General features: G+C 48.2%; 1 protein-coding gene across 2 annotated transcripts in view; it reads left to right on the forward strand.

Annotated features, from left to right (window-relative positions):
• LOC119433792 (DNA polymerase eta) overlaps positions 1-16,755 on the forward strand; it is a 60,942-nt gene that overhangs the window by 14,583 nt on the left and 29,604 nt on the right. For both annotated transcript variants that reach the window (XM_037701052.2, XM_049658161.1), the window contains exons 3-5: positions 2,324-2,458; positions 4,200-4,402; positions 7,030-7,181. In XM_037701052.2, the coding sequence (XP_037556980.1) occupies positions 2,324-2,458; positions 4,200-4,402; positions 7,030-7,181 (490 nt within the window). The remainder of the gene's footprint in view (positions 1-2,323; positions 2,459-4,199; positions 4,403-7,029; positions 7,182-16,755) is intronic.

Consider the following 16,755-nt stretch of genomic DNA (forward strand, 5'->3'; position numbering starts at 1 on the left):
TCGCATCTGCGCCGGACTGTTCTCGCCCAGCTTCATGATGTGCCGACTTCCGGTCACCTTGGCGTGTCACGGACTTACGACCGCGTTCGTCGGCGCTTTTTTTGGCCTGGTCTTTACCGTGACGTCTGCCGTTACATCGCTGCGTGTGACCTTTGTCAACGACGGAAAAAGCCGACCACACTCCCTGCTGGCCGCCTTCAACCACTTGACGTGCCATCAGAACCATTCTTTCGTGTAGGCATTGATCTTTTAGGCCCCTTTCCTACGTCTGTTTCGAGAAATAAGTGGATTGCTGTCGCAACAGACTACGCCACCCGATACGCAATCACACGGGCTCTTCCGACAAGCTGTGCAACCGATGTCGCCGATTTCCTGCTAGAAAACGTCATCCTTCATCACGGTGCCCCTCGACAGCTCCTTACCGACCGAGGCCGCTGCTTTCTTTCTAAAGTTGTTAATGACATTCTACACTCGTGCGCGACTAAACACAAACTTGCTACTGCTTACCATCCACAAACGAATGGTCTCACCGAGCGTCTCAACCGGACCCTTACTGACATGCTGTCCATGTATGTCTCCGCTGACCATCGCGACTGGGACGTTGCATTACCATTCGTTACCTTTGCCTATAATTCTTCTCGCCACGATACCGCAGGCTTCTCTCCATTCTTCCTCTTGTTCGGCCGCGACCCTACGCTACCTTTCGACACCCTTCTGCCTGATAGCCTGCCTTTCACATCAGAGTACGCCCGGGACGCCATACTCCAGGCACAAGAGGCACGCCATATTGCCCGACGTCGACTTGCGGACTCGCAGGAAAATCAGCGGCGCTTATATGACACCCGCCATCGTGACGCCCACTACACGCCGGACGCCCTGGTTCTGCTTTGGTCTCCGTCGCGACGCGTTGGCCTCTCGGAGAAGTTGCTTTCACGCTACTCTGGCCCTTACCGCGTCTTGCTTCAAGTAACCGACGTCACCTACGAAATCGCCCCTCTTGACCCCACCGTGGCTCAGCCTCGTTCCGATGTAGTCCACGTGGCGCGTCTTAAGCCGTATCATTCGACCGCCTCCTAACCAGCACCGGGTCGGTGCTTCAGCCGCCGGGGGTCATGTTACAGAGCGACGAAGAAGACGTTTGGTCATGACTTGAAGAAGACGACGCTCTGGACTTCGCGAGCTATGATCTTGTCAGCTGCTGCCATACTTGTAAATACAGTGTAAATATATTTCTTGCTTCTTTTCCCCGTAACAATATGAAGTACAAGACAACAACTACGCATCAAGGAACACAATAAGGGAAATGAATCATGAGAACAAACGGACGTGCTGAGTGTTATCAATGAAGTGTTTGAGCAGGTGTTCGCGAAAGATGAAGTGATTGCGCTGCAGGACGATGCAGTCCGGAAGATCATTTCATTGGCGGATGATGCGGGGGAGTGACAAGAAGTTAAAAGCATGTGTAGTGCCGTAAATGCGGGCGTAGCTGTAGTTATTACGTAATCTATGTGATATGTAAGAGGGACGTTGTAATTGTGATAGGGGTGACCGAGTGGCATGGGCTTATTTATGAAAGAGAGATAAAAGGGAAATGTCTAGACGGGTTTTTAACGGGTGGAGTGAAAGTTCGCGCTTTAACTGGGTTACACTGAACTGATAGTTGTAATTCCGCGAAATAAAACGACATGCTCTGTTCTTTTCTATTCTGGAGCTTGTCTGGTAAGTATTTTTGATGGTTAAGTATTTTATTTGGTTATTGCTGGGTGTACAAGTTTGTGATTTATTGATGAGTACTTGCAATGAAAAAAGTTCTATGCATACAGTCCAGGAGTTGCTTCAAGTGCATGTTGCAGGACCATTCGCTTCTTGCTCATTTAAAAGCTCCTCAGCTGAAGAGTCCTCACACAGTAGTGTTGCATCTGCGTATATATATAAACCAGATTTTCACATAACCTTCCTTGTCCACATGCTTTTTTCTGCTTGCAAAAGTGGCAAAATGTTTGGTGTTGCCTTTGATATTTGGAGCCTCTATTTCTTTAATTGCTGTATTTGACATTGTAAAAAAAAATTGCTTTTTACGTATGAGCGGACTGACAGGCAGGTGATGAATGAACATTTATTGCTGGGCAAAGACTGTGATCAAGACAGACCAGATGCGATGTAACAGGTCACCCGTACATTGTACTTAGAGCTTGGCTGGTTGACGTCATGCTTACCTGGATCTGCTACGTTCTGCACCCTTTAGCTTTTTAATTGATTCAGATTTGCTGGTGTTTGCACAGAGGGATGAGCGCAGACTATCAGTGAGTGACGTTTCTCGCAGGCTGATAGCGGTCAACTATGAGGCCAGGGCATATGGGGTCAAGCGCGGCATGAGGGGCGAGGAGGCCGCCAAGTTGGCCAAGGATCTGCACCTGTTCCGAGTGCCAGAGGTCAGGGGCAAGGCGGACCTCACCAGGTGAGCTTGAATCCCCTTAATGAGAGTGTTTGCTGCGAATGCTTTTACTTTATTGTCTGAGAATAGCTTCAACTTGGGCTGCAGAGGTCTTGAGGTGTCACGAAAAGTCACACTCGTCCCTGACTTCGTATCTCAAAAGCAAGGACAGCGAATGTCACCGAGAGCAGTGTCAAGGGCGATCGTGGTCACTCCTCCCTGCTAGCAGCGGCGCTGCATGTTGGCAGTTTTAGAAATAGGCCAATTTCACTGCATTCAGAGCGAACGTGTAGGGGCCCAGCCAGCGCCATGATGACAGTAGTCCTTACTGCTTTCCTGCTGTACAGTATTCATCGATTCAAGCGTGATAATGGAACGGCATGGCGGCCAGAGCTTTCTGCACCGCTGGTGACTGTTAGGTTATCACTGGGGGGGGGGGGGGGGGCAAATGCAGTCACAGTGCGTCACAAAGGCTCTCACTTTCAGCTTTTACCACAGTGTATCAGCTCGGTGCCCCAGCGCCCACCGGTGGCGACCACGCATTGCGAGTATCACGTTTGAATCACTCAGCAAGGTACATCCTGTCTTCGAGAGAACATTGAGGGAAATGTCGAGGTCAGTGCTGTTGGAGGATTTTTCCTGCCAACATTAGGGGAAGTTGGGTGGTGGATCTTCTCAACCCCACTTTCTCTTGTCAAATCTCCTCATTCCCACCACTCTGCACTTTGACTTCAAGTCTAAGCGGGTTCGTCACGGTACAAACACCACAGGCTTCTTACTGTAATCGCCCTTCAGGCCGCTAAAGACTACTGCAGTCGGCATATTATGGGGCAGTGATGGTGTAATGAAGCTTGTTGTGAAATTGGCCTTTGTGGCCCATATCAGGATTTTTGAGCTCTAAATATTGATGCACATTTGGCTGGAACGTTTTGCCTCCCACTTGGATTGGTGTCGCCGGTGGATCTGTCATGTCTGAGAAAGGGATCAACCAACCACTGTATGTTGACGGCTACTTTAGAAATTTAGGAACAGAAAATAGTTTGCGTTGGAAGACCGCACTGCTCAGCTCGAACCTGACAGTACAACTAATTCCATAGTGTTTAGACGCAACCAAGGACGGAAACAAGTCAGGACAGGAAAGAGCGTCACTTGCAACTAATTTATTGAAAGCAGACAAGAGTCAAATTTATAGGAGAAGATGGCCTTGTGCGCACGTACATTTGCGCACATAACTCAAAGTTGCATCGTTACCCAATCATATGGTGCAGAAACTGGGGTTCAGTGGTGCGTAAAGCCACAGACGTATCGCTGACACAGATGTCACGTTTCATAGCGATAAAATAAGCCTCCATTAACTCCCGTGCCAGGGAATCTTTGCTTTTGCCGAGAGTGCGGATATTGAAAAAGTCTGCCTCACATGTGCAGGAATTACAGTGCATAGGTAAATGTGCACTAATCTTATTCTTGATAGACAGCTCATGTTCCCTTGCTCTATCATTGATGCAACGGCCTGTCTGACCGATATCTAAACACTACGAAATAAGATGAACCAACTAGCCCAGCAACAAGTCCTAGTACAACTCTGGCCCGTCCAGCGAGCCGAGGAAGCCGCTTCGAGACAAGGTCTCGGAACCACGTCCGCGGCGGGTGCCCAGACCCACTAAAAATACGCCGAACTCAAATCTTATCGATTTGATAATAAAGTTTACGTTCTTGTGCCGGTGCCCATGTGTCTGCACAAACTCTGGTGCTCGCTTCTCGCCAGGTACCGGGATGCAGGCGCCGAGGTCCTCTCCGTGCTGTGCCAATTCAGTGAAGTGGTGGAGCGAGCCAGCATAGACGAAGCGTATCTGGACCTCACGGAAGCTTGCAAGGGGGTGCCATTGCCGCAGAGCGCGGATGCCCTGGCCAACACGTTCCTGGGCCAGACGCCCAAGACTGCCTCGCAGAGTGGGGTCGACGATGCCAGTGCGTGCGGGTATCTTTTGTTTCATTGCCTTAAAGTGACACTGTAGAGAACAGTAATTTCATCTGTAGTATTAAATTACCCTTCCACAATATCGAAAAAGCTGGTCTTAGTGTGAGAGGAGGCCTGGTAAGGGAGAAAGACGCAAAGGCGAAACGCGAGTGTTGACGCTGCGCTGAAGCTTCCGCACCAGCATGCCATAATGTCATAGATTTTGGCAGTATTGTATTCTAAAGAAGCCAAGGACTGAACTTGGCAAGTTTCGAGAACTTTTACAGTGCCACAAATGGCCAGAATACGAGGAAATACTTTGAAATCCATGGCTCACACTGACTTACTAGATCTGGGGTTCCAATGCAAGACATAAAACACCGAACTTGGACCTTAATTTTTTCTTCTAATATCGAACACATTACCGTGAAATTAATTGGAGTTTTGAAAGAACACTTTATAAGAGTGAATTGATGTAGCGTGTTGCTTTAGTGCCCCTTTAACACTCTCGTCCCTAAACTCTGGTCCACTGACGCAAAGCCTTCAATATAAAACATTGGAAAGCTGGGTTGGCAGGGATTTATAGTTATAGTGGCCTGCATGCTGTCTATGTCGTGATGAATAGACAATCTGTTGCTGACTAGCTTACTGCTGAAACAATTGGAATGTGCGCCTCATAGTGCTATTGAAAAGCGCGTCTACTTGGATGAAAACACGGGTCCTGGGCTAATCAGTCACGAGCGGACAAGAATTGCAGCTGCTGCATTGCTTTTGTGATAACAGGATTTGTGAGTTCACTGAGTAAATCATAGCATGCTGAGTAATCATAGCATGCTGAGTAAGCATAGCATGCTGAGTAAACACAAGGACCTGCATTCATTCCTTAAAATCGTTGAAAAGAAAATTCTTTTCACTTACTGCTGCTCTGGTCTTGCTCAAACTTCGTAGAGCAAGGCAGCAATTTATGACCCGGATTGTTCGACGTAACTTTCAGCACTGCTATTTGCCTTATTTGTCAATGAAAAAGTGAATTTTTGAAGACTTCGTCTAGGCCTCTTAGTGTCCACAATGCACCCTCCAGCGATTATTAGAAACCGCTCTCGAAGGCCTTGCTTTGCCGACTCCGGAAATGGCATCGCCACCATGTTTTAAACATCACTCAATGTGAAGAGCGCAGAAGAAGGCAAATTCAATTTTTTTTTTTGACAAACCAGGCAAGTAGCAGTACCAAGTGTTGTATTGAACAACACGCCGCAGACGACACGCCGGGATGACGTTGCGGCGCATGTGCAGTAGCGCGCAGCTGGTGGGAGCTCGGCCGAGCCGCCGCCAGAGGTGCCTGCTGCAGTCACGGACACCGCGACCGTTCGGCGCTAATGCGGGGAAACGGAGAAGCGAGGATAGCGTTGGCAGTACCTCTGCGTGTTGCCTCGTTGGTGCTGCTACAATTTGTCTCTCTCTGTCTCGCTCTCATTTTCTCTTTCTCTCTCCTGAGCATAGCACGCGACGCTCTGCGAGGTGGTTGCTAGGTAACGAAGTGGCAGGCGAACACACATTACGGCTGGCTTAAACAGCTCCGCTGTTAAAAAACGTTTTCATTGTCAATATGGCAGCAGCAAACATTTACAGTAGTGTCCATAAACCACAGGGGTTTGACTGTGAACGCAGCTTCGGTACGAAGCACGTCGTCATGTGCGGCCGCGCAAGTGGCCATTGCCTTGGCCCTCCTGGACGAGAAACATGCCAACATCTTCAGCGACTCCAGGGCAGCTATCCGTGCCTTCAGCGTTGGTACCGTGTGTAAGGAAGCCTGTCGCATCCTCGACGGCAAAAGCATTGCCACCCACACTCTCACATGGTTCCCCGCTCACATGGGATCCATCATGGGAGGCCCCACAAACCTTAACGAGCTGGTGCACTTAAGGCGCGAAGTCTCTCTTTCTGCGACCATGGAGAACTCCCCGGCCAACCAGCAGTGGTGGAGAACAGCGATCAACTGATAACATATAACAAAATTACGCAGCACTTTTATCTCGGCAGGAGAGACTTTCCCCTTCCTCACAAGAAGTTAAATGGAGCTCAGGCATTGACCTTCGGATTATTGCAAACAGGCTCGTATCCGAGCCCGGCTTTATTACACAAGCTTTATCCCGACACTTATGCCAGTAGTTCTTGCAGGCACTGCAATGACTTCGCTAGCCTAGACCATATGCTCTGGCGTTGCCTCTCGTTGCGAGGCACGGAACAAATCAATGAGGACAAGTGGCTCTCCGCTATCAAGAGCCCCGATGCCGGGACGCAACTATGGCCTGTCCAGAGGGCCCCCGATGTGGCGGTCGGGCATGGCCCGACTGTCCCAACGTGGGAGCAGCCCGCTGCGTACCTCAGGACTTTCATTAAAGTTTTACATCCATCCATCCATTGCCACGTCCCCCCTCAGCTGGACGAATCACTGAAGTCTGTTGCTTTCTTTTTCCTCTTTTTTGATTTGGCTTACCAGTCTTTCAGCAAGGTCAAAACTCTGCTTAGTTGTTTCCAAGTGTGTACAAGGTGTAATTAGTGCGAGCAAGCTGCTCACTGTGTGTTTGATGTGTCTGGAGGGTGGAGTGTGAACATTAGCTGACGCTTCCACGTGCAGAAGCCGAGCTTGTGGCCTGGCTGTCCGACATCGAAGACCCCGACTGCCCGGATGCCCTGCTGGCACGAGCGGCTGCGCTCACAGAGCAGATACGGGCGGCCGTCTTCGCTCAGACCGGTTTTCGCTGCTCCGCTGGGATTGCACACAACAAGGTCATCTTCTTACTGCTGGTCCTTGTTTTTGCTATCTGGCCTCTTTCATGGATGGTGAGGCGGAAGCCTTAGGTGTCTATGTTGGCGGTGTCCTTAGCAGTGACCTTGTGGTAACCTTGCAGTGAACTTAGCGAAACTGTGCCGTGACGAAAAATGGCTGACTCCGCAAAGAGTAAATACACATCTAAATATTCAGATTGACGTCACTTTTCTCAGTGAGGTTCCTGTAAACAAAGTAAGTTAGTGGCTTCGAAAAGAAAATTTGGTAAATTTCGGCCTGGGTGGGAATGGAACCCGGGCCTTCGCGGTGCGAGACGAGCACGCTTCCTTGAAGCCATGGCTGCTCCACGGTTGTGGCTTACTGAAGGTGAGCCTAGTGCGTGCCTAATTGTGTACGTCACGGGGTCACAGAGACGCGCTCGTGCCACTGCTCGCGCGTTCATCGTCGTCGTCTTCTTCCACAGCTGGCTCCGATGCCGCTGATCGTGACAACGTTCCCATACTGCCCTTCGCGCTCGTGCCACTGCTCGCGCGTTCGTCGTCTTCTTCCAAAGCTGGCAGGCTTTTGCCTTCACGTTTTACAAACATGTAACACTTGCTTATTTTTTTATTTCACTGGTGCAATTTTTGTTTTCGTATGCTTTTCTTGCGGAAACATGACCTGAATCAGGGAAATCGGAGAAAATCTAGTATGGTCTTACAGCAATGTCATCGCTCCCCAGCTCTGTACAAGTATAAGCTCCATTTCATACATAGCAAGCAACAACGTGGAAGCTACGCAAGTAAAATGGTCACAGAAGTCTCACTCCATGCATGTTGCAGTGCAGTTGTTTTTGATCTGAATGGCTTTCTTTAGTTTGGCTACGTCATAATGTTGCGACTACAACTTGGGTACGCAAGTTCACGTCAAATAACGGAGTATTTGGGCACCTTTGTGTTTCCAGTTTGTAGTGTACAGTCGACTTCCGTTAATTCGACCCCGACGGGACCGACGAAATTTATCGAATTATCTGGCGGGTCGAATCGAACGAGATGCAGAAAAATGCCAAAAACACACCGCTCATTCATTTGGCAGTAGTTGCCCGATTCTAACACGCCCCCGAATTAAACGCGCGCCCACTTCCTGTGTGTGTAAAGCAAAACACTAATGTAGAAATTACGTTATGCCCCCCAAACAAAGCGTAAATCTAAAGTTCATGCCCGCCGGAGTGGCTCAGTCAGCTAAGGCGTTGCGCTGCTGAGCATGGGATCGCGGGATCGAATCCCGGCCGCGGTGGCCGCATTTCAATGGAGGCGAAATGCAAAAACGCCCGTGTGCTTGCGTTGTAGTGCATGTTAAGGTATGAGGCCAAGTGCTGGGAAAAAAAGTTTAAAAAAGGATAAACAATACAAATTATTGGTCTACATCATAAAGCACACTTTTTTAGGCGCATGTGAGCCTTTTAAAGTTTGCATTATTTTTGCAATATATTTAATAATTGAAAAATTTAATTAAATGTGGGTCTCACGCCAACAGTCATACCTCTAATTTGACTCAATAAAAAAGCACAATTTTTGGCAGTGATATAGGAGAGGCTTTGGTCTGTGCAATGAACCAAAATTATTGAGATCCGATGAATTATCGAAGCATAGTGATGAAATAACCAAAAACATGTGTGCTTTCATTCAGTGTGCGTTGGTGTAAAAGGCATCCATATCAAAACTTGTGGCACGATTTTACTTGTTGAGGTTCATTGCACACCCAATAATGTGAGAAAGAATTGTGCCAAGTTTTACAAAAAAATCTTTATTAGGGAAAAAGTTATGAGTGTTTGCGTTTGAAGAAATCTCAAAAAGATGGGTTCTGAGAAAATCAACAAAAAGATTTCAAAGCATAGCGTTTACATAAGATGATCAGGAGAGCTAAAATCCCCTATATTTGTAGCCAGTTCTGTCTTGGGTCTTGTTCTTGTCTGATTTTGCTTGTTTGGCACCTCGACTTTCTTTTTTTTTCTAGCTTGCTTTGCAGTATTACAGGTATTTGCCGTACGTCTCCAGGTCCGTCGCCTTGTACTGATTGCCGACAAACTTTAATTTTGTGCGTCTTTCCACTCTAAACTCCCCCATTCTGTGGCTGCCAGTAAGAAAAAGTAAGCGAAAGAGAGTGAACACATCCATCAAACGATCTCCTATTTCTTTAACGCGCGTGCAGCCTCCAGAATGTAAACAACATGTGCAAAACATTGCACGTCCACCTGGTGAGGCGTTTATTATTTTAATTGATAAATAAAATGTTGAAAATGCTATTATGGCATTTCTACTCTTTTTACGTGATACTATTCTTAAATAACCAGCAAAGAACTGCAAACCAGGGCATTTTTTCTGTTCCACTAAAAACTGGCACTTTCAGTTTCGGTTTCGTAGACGCCGGGTGGGTTTACATTTCTTTATGTATCTTTTGAAAGAAACTGCTTAGGAAGGTACTTTTTTCAGCAAAATGATGGAGAATAAATTCCTGATCTAACAAAGCGGAAAACAAAAAATTGACATTTCGAAAAAAAATTGCAATTTTGACTTGGCCTCACACCTTAAAGAACCCCAGGTGGTCAAAATTAATCCGGAGCCCTACACTACGGCGTGCCTCATAATTAGAACTGGTTTTGGCACGTAAAACCCCAGAAAGGAATCTAAAGTTCACCCTAATTTTTACCAAAAAATATTGTTGCGTGGTGGTGGCCGGTTTTCTACAGTCAGCTTTGCCACATTGTTTTATAAAGTTAGCTTCGCCGCAATATGTCCGTGTTATGCGGGAAAGCGTACGAACGTTGAGGAGGTGGTTTTGGTTTTTTCTCAGATTTCACCGTGCATGCAATTTTCAGCCCAATTTTCTTTAAAAAAAAAGACAGAACCTTGTGTTATAAATTGGGTAAATTGGGTAATCCTGACATTGTGAGCTACAGTTTTAGGTTGAAAATGTTCCTGAGTGGGCCGGAAATGGGTGTTTTCGACGAGCGATGACGTGTGTTCAACATATTCACTGCCCCTTAAAGGGAAACTGAACAGGTTTTAGATTTCTAAAAAGTGACGTTTTTCTGAAGCGCAGACACTTGAAATCCCCGGTACGAAGCTTTGTTTTTCCATCGTACAAGCAGCGGCGGCGTAATTAAGCATTAAAATCGCAGCTATGCTCCGCCCACCGCGGCTCGCGGAGTCAGCCCGCGGCGGCGGCGGAAGGGGAAAGCTAGCGGAAATGACGTCAATATAGGGGTCCCAGGCGCCCGCGCGGAAAGCGTGTGCACGTTTTGCGCGTCAGTCGTGTTGTATCCATGGCCTTTATCGCAAATGATCAACATCTCCACCCTGCGTTTCCGGCTAACGCTTCAAAGGACTGTTACCGCAAGGAGAACTCCGTCTAAGAAGCATACAGTGTCACCATGCCGTCCTTTTGCGCTGCTTAAGGCTGTACGAGCACCGGCGGCCGAGACGACGTCATCTTTCACAATTTCCCACGGCAGAAAAAACAAGCTGCTCAGTGGATCGCAGCGGTGAAACGAATTAATTTCAGACCTTCAAGAACCACTCTTCTCTGTTCAGAACATTTTTGGGACAGTGATTACCATCAGAGTTTATCGCTGATGCCTGCAATGGGAATTCCAGTGAAATCTGCTGGACTAAGGCCAGGCGTGGTGCCATCGATCTTCGCTCATAAACGGAATGAATCGCCGCCACCGAGAGCAGCCTTCTGTGATACTTTTTTTTTTCTGTCTTGCAAGAATTTCGTTTACTTCCTGGCAGTACAAACATTCTTCTTCTATTTCCATTGCACTGCAGTGCATGCAGGAACACCTGTCGCAACAGAAATATACGTCAGGTAGAAAAGACACCTAAAATAAAGTTTCAGCATCACGCCAGGCATCCGGCCGCACTCGGATACCTAAGTGCCCATACGCCTGAGTGCTTACATCGCTTGCTTTAAGGAAAGCGGAGGATTGCTCAAAAGCGTGAAACGACAGGAGTGGGCTTTTCTCTCTGATTGTTTCAACACAACCGGGAATCGAGGGCCAAAAAGCATAAAATAGAACTACAGTAAACCGCATAGATATGCATAACAACGTGCAGTGGCACACTTTTTTATTTTGCGTCAAATTCCCGCACGACATTGAAAGCAGCCCAAGCACGCCGTCGCGGCGTCGAACGCTGCTTCTAGCACCATGGGTCACAAAACAGCACAGTTATACTGCAAAATTAAGAAACGTCTGCACATTGTATTGCTATCATGGTAACTTGGTAACTGCAAAATGCACTGTGCTGACAGTGCGTCTCCGCATTCGCTGCAAGATCGAATAACGCAATGATTGCACGCATTGTTTGATGCGGTCACAGCACAGCAGAATGCATCATTGGACCTAATATCTACACGGAATTAAATTATATTGCAAATGCAATAATTTCTATACGATGTGTACCTTCAGGGCAATTCGGCAGTCGCACTTTATTACTTGCAAACCAGCAACAGTAGAATGCACTGTGCACAAAACGAGTCTCTCTTTCCGTATTCTGTTGTAAGGACGCCCGGTATGAAATAATACAATCGCACTCTGACTGCTAAGACTATATAACATAGTACAGCTTCAGAAAAACTTACGAATATGTACCAGGCGATACTGTCAACGCGGGTAAATGTCGCAATTAGGTCCTCGGATCCGGCGGGCTCCGGCCATTCCAACTTCCGCGCTGGCGATCGCGCTCGCGCTTGGCGTAGGTGTTTCTCGTTGTCCGGCCACTGGTTCAAACGCGTATGGTGTCACGCCAATCACCTCTAAGTGATCGAAATTATCCACAACAGCAACTGAACTGTGCGAAATCGTCTGGAAGGTAGCCGCAGTACCTGATGAGAAGCTGTCAAGTTGCGGCGGGCTCTCGTGGACCCATGGATTGACGTCACGGTGCGCTCCACCAATCATCGATGCGAGCCGGATTCGCCGCGCGCCGCCCAGTCGCAGCTCGGAGTTTTTTTGCTAATATCGCGTTTTTGGCAGCGCCATGTCAAATTTCTTGTCGATTTTCGTGTTCAGGGTGTTCAAAAGTATCAAATGGTGCTTTTAACTCGATTTTTTTGGTAACCTGTTCAGTTTCCCTTTAAGCTCCACCGAGGGAGATGCTACCACTAAAGGGGTTGCTGTCGGGGTCACCATAGGTGTGAGGCAAGTGTGTGCTGAATGGTTACGTTCGAATTATCCACTGAAGGTTAATTTTAGGATCAAAATAACGAAAGTTTGGACTCGTAGGAATGCATGGGTGCATAGGAATGCATGGGCACTGGCCGGAACCTTCGGCCGGGATCAAATTAAACTGAAAAATCGAATTAACCTGAGTTGAATTAACGGTAGTCTATTGTATATGTTTTGGTTGCAAAAGCAAGTTATGCGAAAGTGTGGAAATGTGGGTTTGTTGGTTATTCATGACCATAGGCACAGCGCAAAGTCGACAGGACACACAGAAGGAGCGCCTTGTGCGGTTCAGATCTCCGCTGCCTTTTGCGTAATAAGTGTGGCATATTTTCCGACATAAAGTTATGCAACCTAACTGTACTTTGAATTACTTGATGCATACTTTATCTTTCTTTCCTGTGTGGAGCAATATTTTTTGGTCGTGAATGCAAGCAGTGAGAGAACTGTGTCTAGCCTACCATAATTGCCTACTATGTCTGAAACAGAGTTAAGACTTTCTGCGCTGTTTATAGAATGCACCTACTGAGGGTAGTCTGCATTATTAAAAGCAAACCGTATTATAATGAACTTGCATTTCACACAAACATTTTGTTATGTCCAATATACATTACAAGTGGATACTCTTTATGCACTGACACTGGCAAGAAACATTTTAATTTGCTTTGTAATATCTGATAATTTGTGGCATTCGTGTTTGTTATACAGTTAAACCTGCTTATAATGAACCTCCATATAACGAATTCCTGGATATAACAAAGTTTTTCGATTCCCCGCCGTTACTCCATAGAAGCACATGTATTTGGGACCTCTACGTAACGAAGTGGCAGCGGGAGACCCTCTCGATATAATGAATTTTCCCCTCCGACCACCTAGAGATTTCGCCCCAAATTTTGTCATTTTTGCGCGAGCAGCAACCGTAAGCACCTTCTCCGCCGCGATGCAATGCGAAGCGAGCGCACGTGTGCGTGCGTGCGTGCGTGTGCGAGGCGGCCCTGCATCCCTCGACCCGGCGATCTTGCCGCCGCGGGCGTGACCTTTCCCCCTTCCCTTCATTCAAATCTGATCCTGCCGCTTGCTGCAGCTGGCCTAGCCCGCCAAGCCGGCACTCTCTCCTTTTCCAGCTGATGTTGCCGACGCGCTGGTACACGTTGTGGCACATCAGACTCGATGAGCGCGGATACGCGCTGTCAAACGCTGGCAGCGTGTGGAAGCGCCGCTGGAGAAGCGAGCGAAGTGACCTTCGTGCTGTTGTCTATCGCTTCAACGCAAACTGAGCGCCGAGAACACACAGCACGCAGAAAGCTACGAGCCGCCGACGCACCTACACTGCTAGACTCTGCCCCAACGCAGATCGCTTTCAAGATACGGCCTACGCGACCGCGTGCCGCTCCGCTATGCCTCGCTCCTCGCCGGTGCCTCGAGCGCAACGGAAGAAGGTGCGCTTCCTCCCTGCTTTTCTTGCGCGCGCTAGATTTAGACGCGGTCGTCGGCTCCCCTTGCACGTTTTCACTCGCACATATAGCATACGGCGCGTGGCGACTGCGTTATCGCCATTGGACTTTAGGGTATGGCCACGCTAGCGGCAAAAACATACAGCGAAAACGCGCGTCAGAAACGCGTGGCAACGCATCATGCCGCGCGCGGCAAAAGCGGCAGGAATCGGGGGTCTTGCGGCGTGACGTGCGAAATGGGTTCTGCGACAAATGCCGCGTGCCGCGAGATGAAGAACCAATCAAGAGCGACGAGGGTGACGTCACGGAGCCATCAACCGAAACGCCGCCGGTCCGCGCCGGGTTTTCAATCGACGATCGTTGTCTCTCGCATGAAATAACGAGCGCTCGCTGTGTTGCTCGCCCGTTCGGAGAGCGCGGGAGATCTTATCAAGCTGCCGCGCAGCAAGACGCGCGTGCCACGGTGGCCTCGCGGCAACTTGCCACTCGCTGCATGACGCGCGCGTTTTTTGCCGCTAGCGTGGCCGTACCCTTATATGAGGAATATCTATGAGCAAAACCAATTTTAGGGCCACAACGCGTCATGGACACCATCTTTATATAGCAAATACGGATCTCAAGGGCCATACTTTTGCTGGCAGAAACCGAAAATATGTCATAGTTGTCGCCTCCGGCACTTTGGGCGGCCAATGCCATCGTCAAGCCACCAAGCCAAGCGACATGAAAAGTCAAAATGGCCGCTCGGGCCGGCGCGGGGTGGCAGTTCGCAACGTATGATGCGGGAACGGTCCCACAGTTGCGACGCAACAGCGGGGTTACCGATGCATTGAGTTTTAAGGGAGCTGTGCCGGGACCGGTCGAAAACGACGTAACAGCCGGGAAAACGCAGCCCCCGGGAACGTAACAGCGAGGTTCTACTGTAACACTATACGACGCTACGACGCCATCGTGACGCTCACTCTTCGTTTCCGATACCTCGCGCCTTGTGCGAAACGACACGCGTCCATGCATCCGGTACCTGGTGTGACATTCCGAGGATGAGTGCTTCGACGAAAATGGAAAACGGAAAACGGGTGCGCGTTACAATTCAGGGCGCGTTAGAATCGAGTAAATACGGTAAACGTTTATTTTTCGAATTTTCGTGCCGAACCTGCATATAACGAGATCCTCTTTATAACGAAATTTTTTGGGAATTTGTCAATTTCGTTATATGCAGGTTTAACTGTATAGAGGTTCGACTGGTTCTTTATGGGTTTTCATAACAGTAATATTGCTAGCATTGTTAACAGGATTGTTATTAGTGTAGGATGGCACAGTGAACAGGAAAAAATAAACCAGATCATCACTTCTATCATTGAAAGTTGAGAATTTAAAGGCTGCTGCCACAGGAGTGTGCTGCACCTGCTTTACATCCTTCCATGCTGAAGGAAGTCACTATGCCTACTGCATTACTGTAGCACGTTCCCTGTGATTCAAACAGAAGGCGTGACAACGTGTGGTTGACCAGCACTGGACTACAAATTGTTAGATACAGTCGATTTTCGTTTATTCGACCCTGATGGCACTGGCGAAATTAGTCAAATTTTACAGAGGGTTGATTTGAACAAGGTATATAAAAAAAGTCGCAGTTTCGCCTGAAAGGCGAAACATCAGTTGCGATAGCAAATTAGTAGAGAGCTATACGGAGTAAGGATAGTAGGTTTGTCGGCTGTATAAACTTGGACACATTCGCTTACTAACTGAATTAACAAGCATGGTGTCAGCGTGCCCAAGCACACATGAATAGATCACACTCGATGACCGCACACAACCGCTGTCAAAACGATGGCGTGAGCAAGTGCGCCAGCAGCAGCAGCAGCAAGCGAAGGTTCGTGCAGTCTATCGCTTCAACGGAAACTGAGTGGTGAAAGCACAGCGCATACAAAGGTAGCACCCGCGTTGCAGATAGCTTTCAAGATACGGGGCACGTGACTGCCGGCCGCCGCGCAGAGTACAAGTACGCAGTTGCTCGCAGCACAGAAGGCCGCGCCCCCTCCCTCCCCCACTGCTTTCCCGTTTTCCTCCTTTCCCGTGGGAGATTAAGTCGACAGTTCCCCTTGCGCCTGGTCGCAAGATACACATTTGGTGCCGCAGCTAAACGTCGCCTCCGCTCCCTCCCTCCCATTCCCCCACGGTCTTTCTCACGACGGAAAAAGTCGCGCTTGCTCTCCACCATGTGTTCATTCTCCGTGAAAGCGCGCTTCCCTCGCGCGCGGCGACGATTTTAGTCCTCGTTGGACTTTATGCGGAACCTCACGGCGACCGCAGAAATGCACTTCGAGTGTAGATATAATTGCTATCGCAATAAGACGTTAGAACACACTGCTGATTCATTGGCAGTATTTGCCAGAATCACGCCCGTAAATAAAACGCGCACTTTCTATGTGTCCAAAGTAAAAAAATAACTAGCGTAAGAAATTACATTAAAGCTCCTAAACAAAGCAGAAATCTAACGCGGTCCCGATTTTTTAGCAAGAAAAATATGTGTTGCATAATGGTGGTGTTTCGTAATGTCAGCTTTGTTGCGCAGTTTTTAAAGTCGGCTTCGCCACAGTACATAAGTATTATGCGGTAAAGCATACAAACGTCGTGAAGGCGGTTTTGGTTTTGTTCCACTTGCGCAGCACAGGCAATTTCCGGCCTAGTTTTCATGAAAAAATAAAATAAAAGGCGCGTGCTATATTAGGGTGAGTACCGTAATCAGGCATTGTGAGCTGTGGTTATTGCTTGAAAATCTTCCTAAGGCCTGCGGAAAATAGGCATGGTAGATGGCGTGTGTTAAACGCATTCACTGTACCCTAAGATTCGTTGAGACAGACACTGCCACTAAATGGGTCGCTAGTTGGGTCATCGTAGGGGTCAAGCATGTGCTTG

Source organism: Dermacentor silvarum, chromosome 11, assembly GCF_013339745.2.
Source record: "Dermacentor silvarum isolate Dsil-2018 chromosome 11, BIME_Dsil_1.4, whole genome shotgun sequence".
NCBI lineage: Eukaryota > Metazoa > Arthropoda > Arachnida > Ixodida > Ixodidae > Dermacentor > Dermacentor silvarum.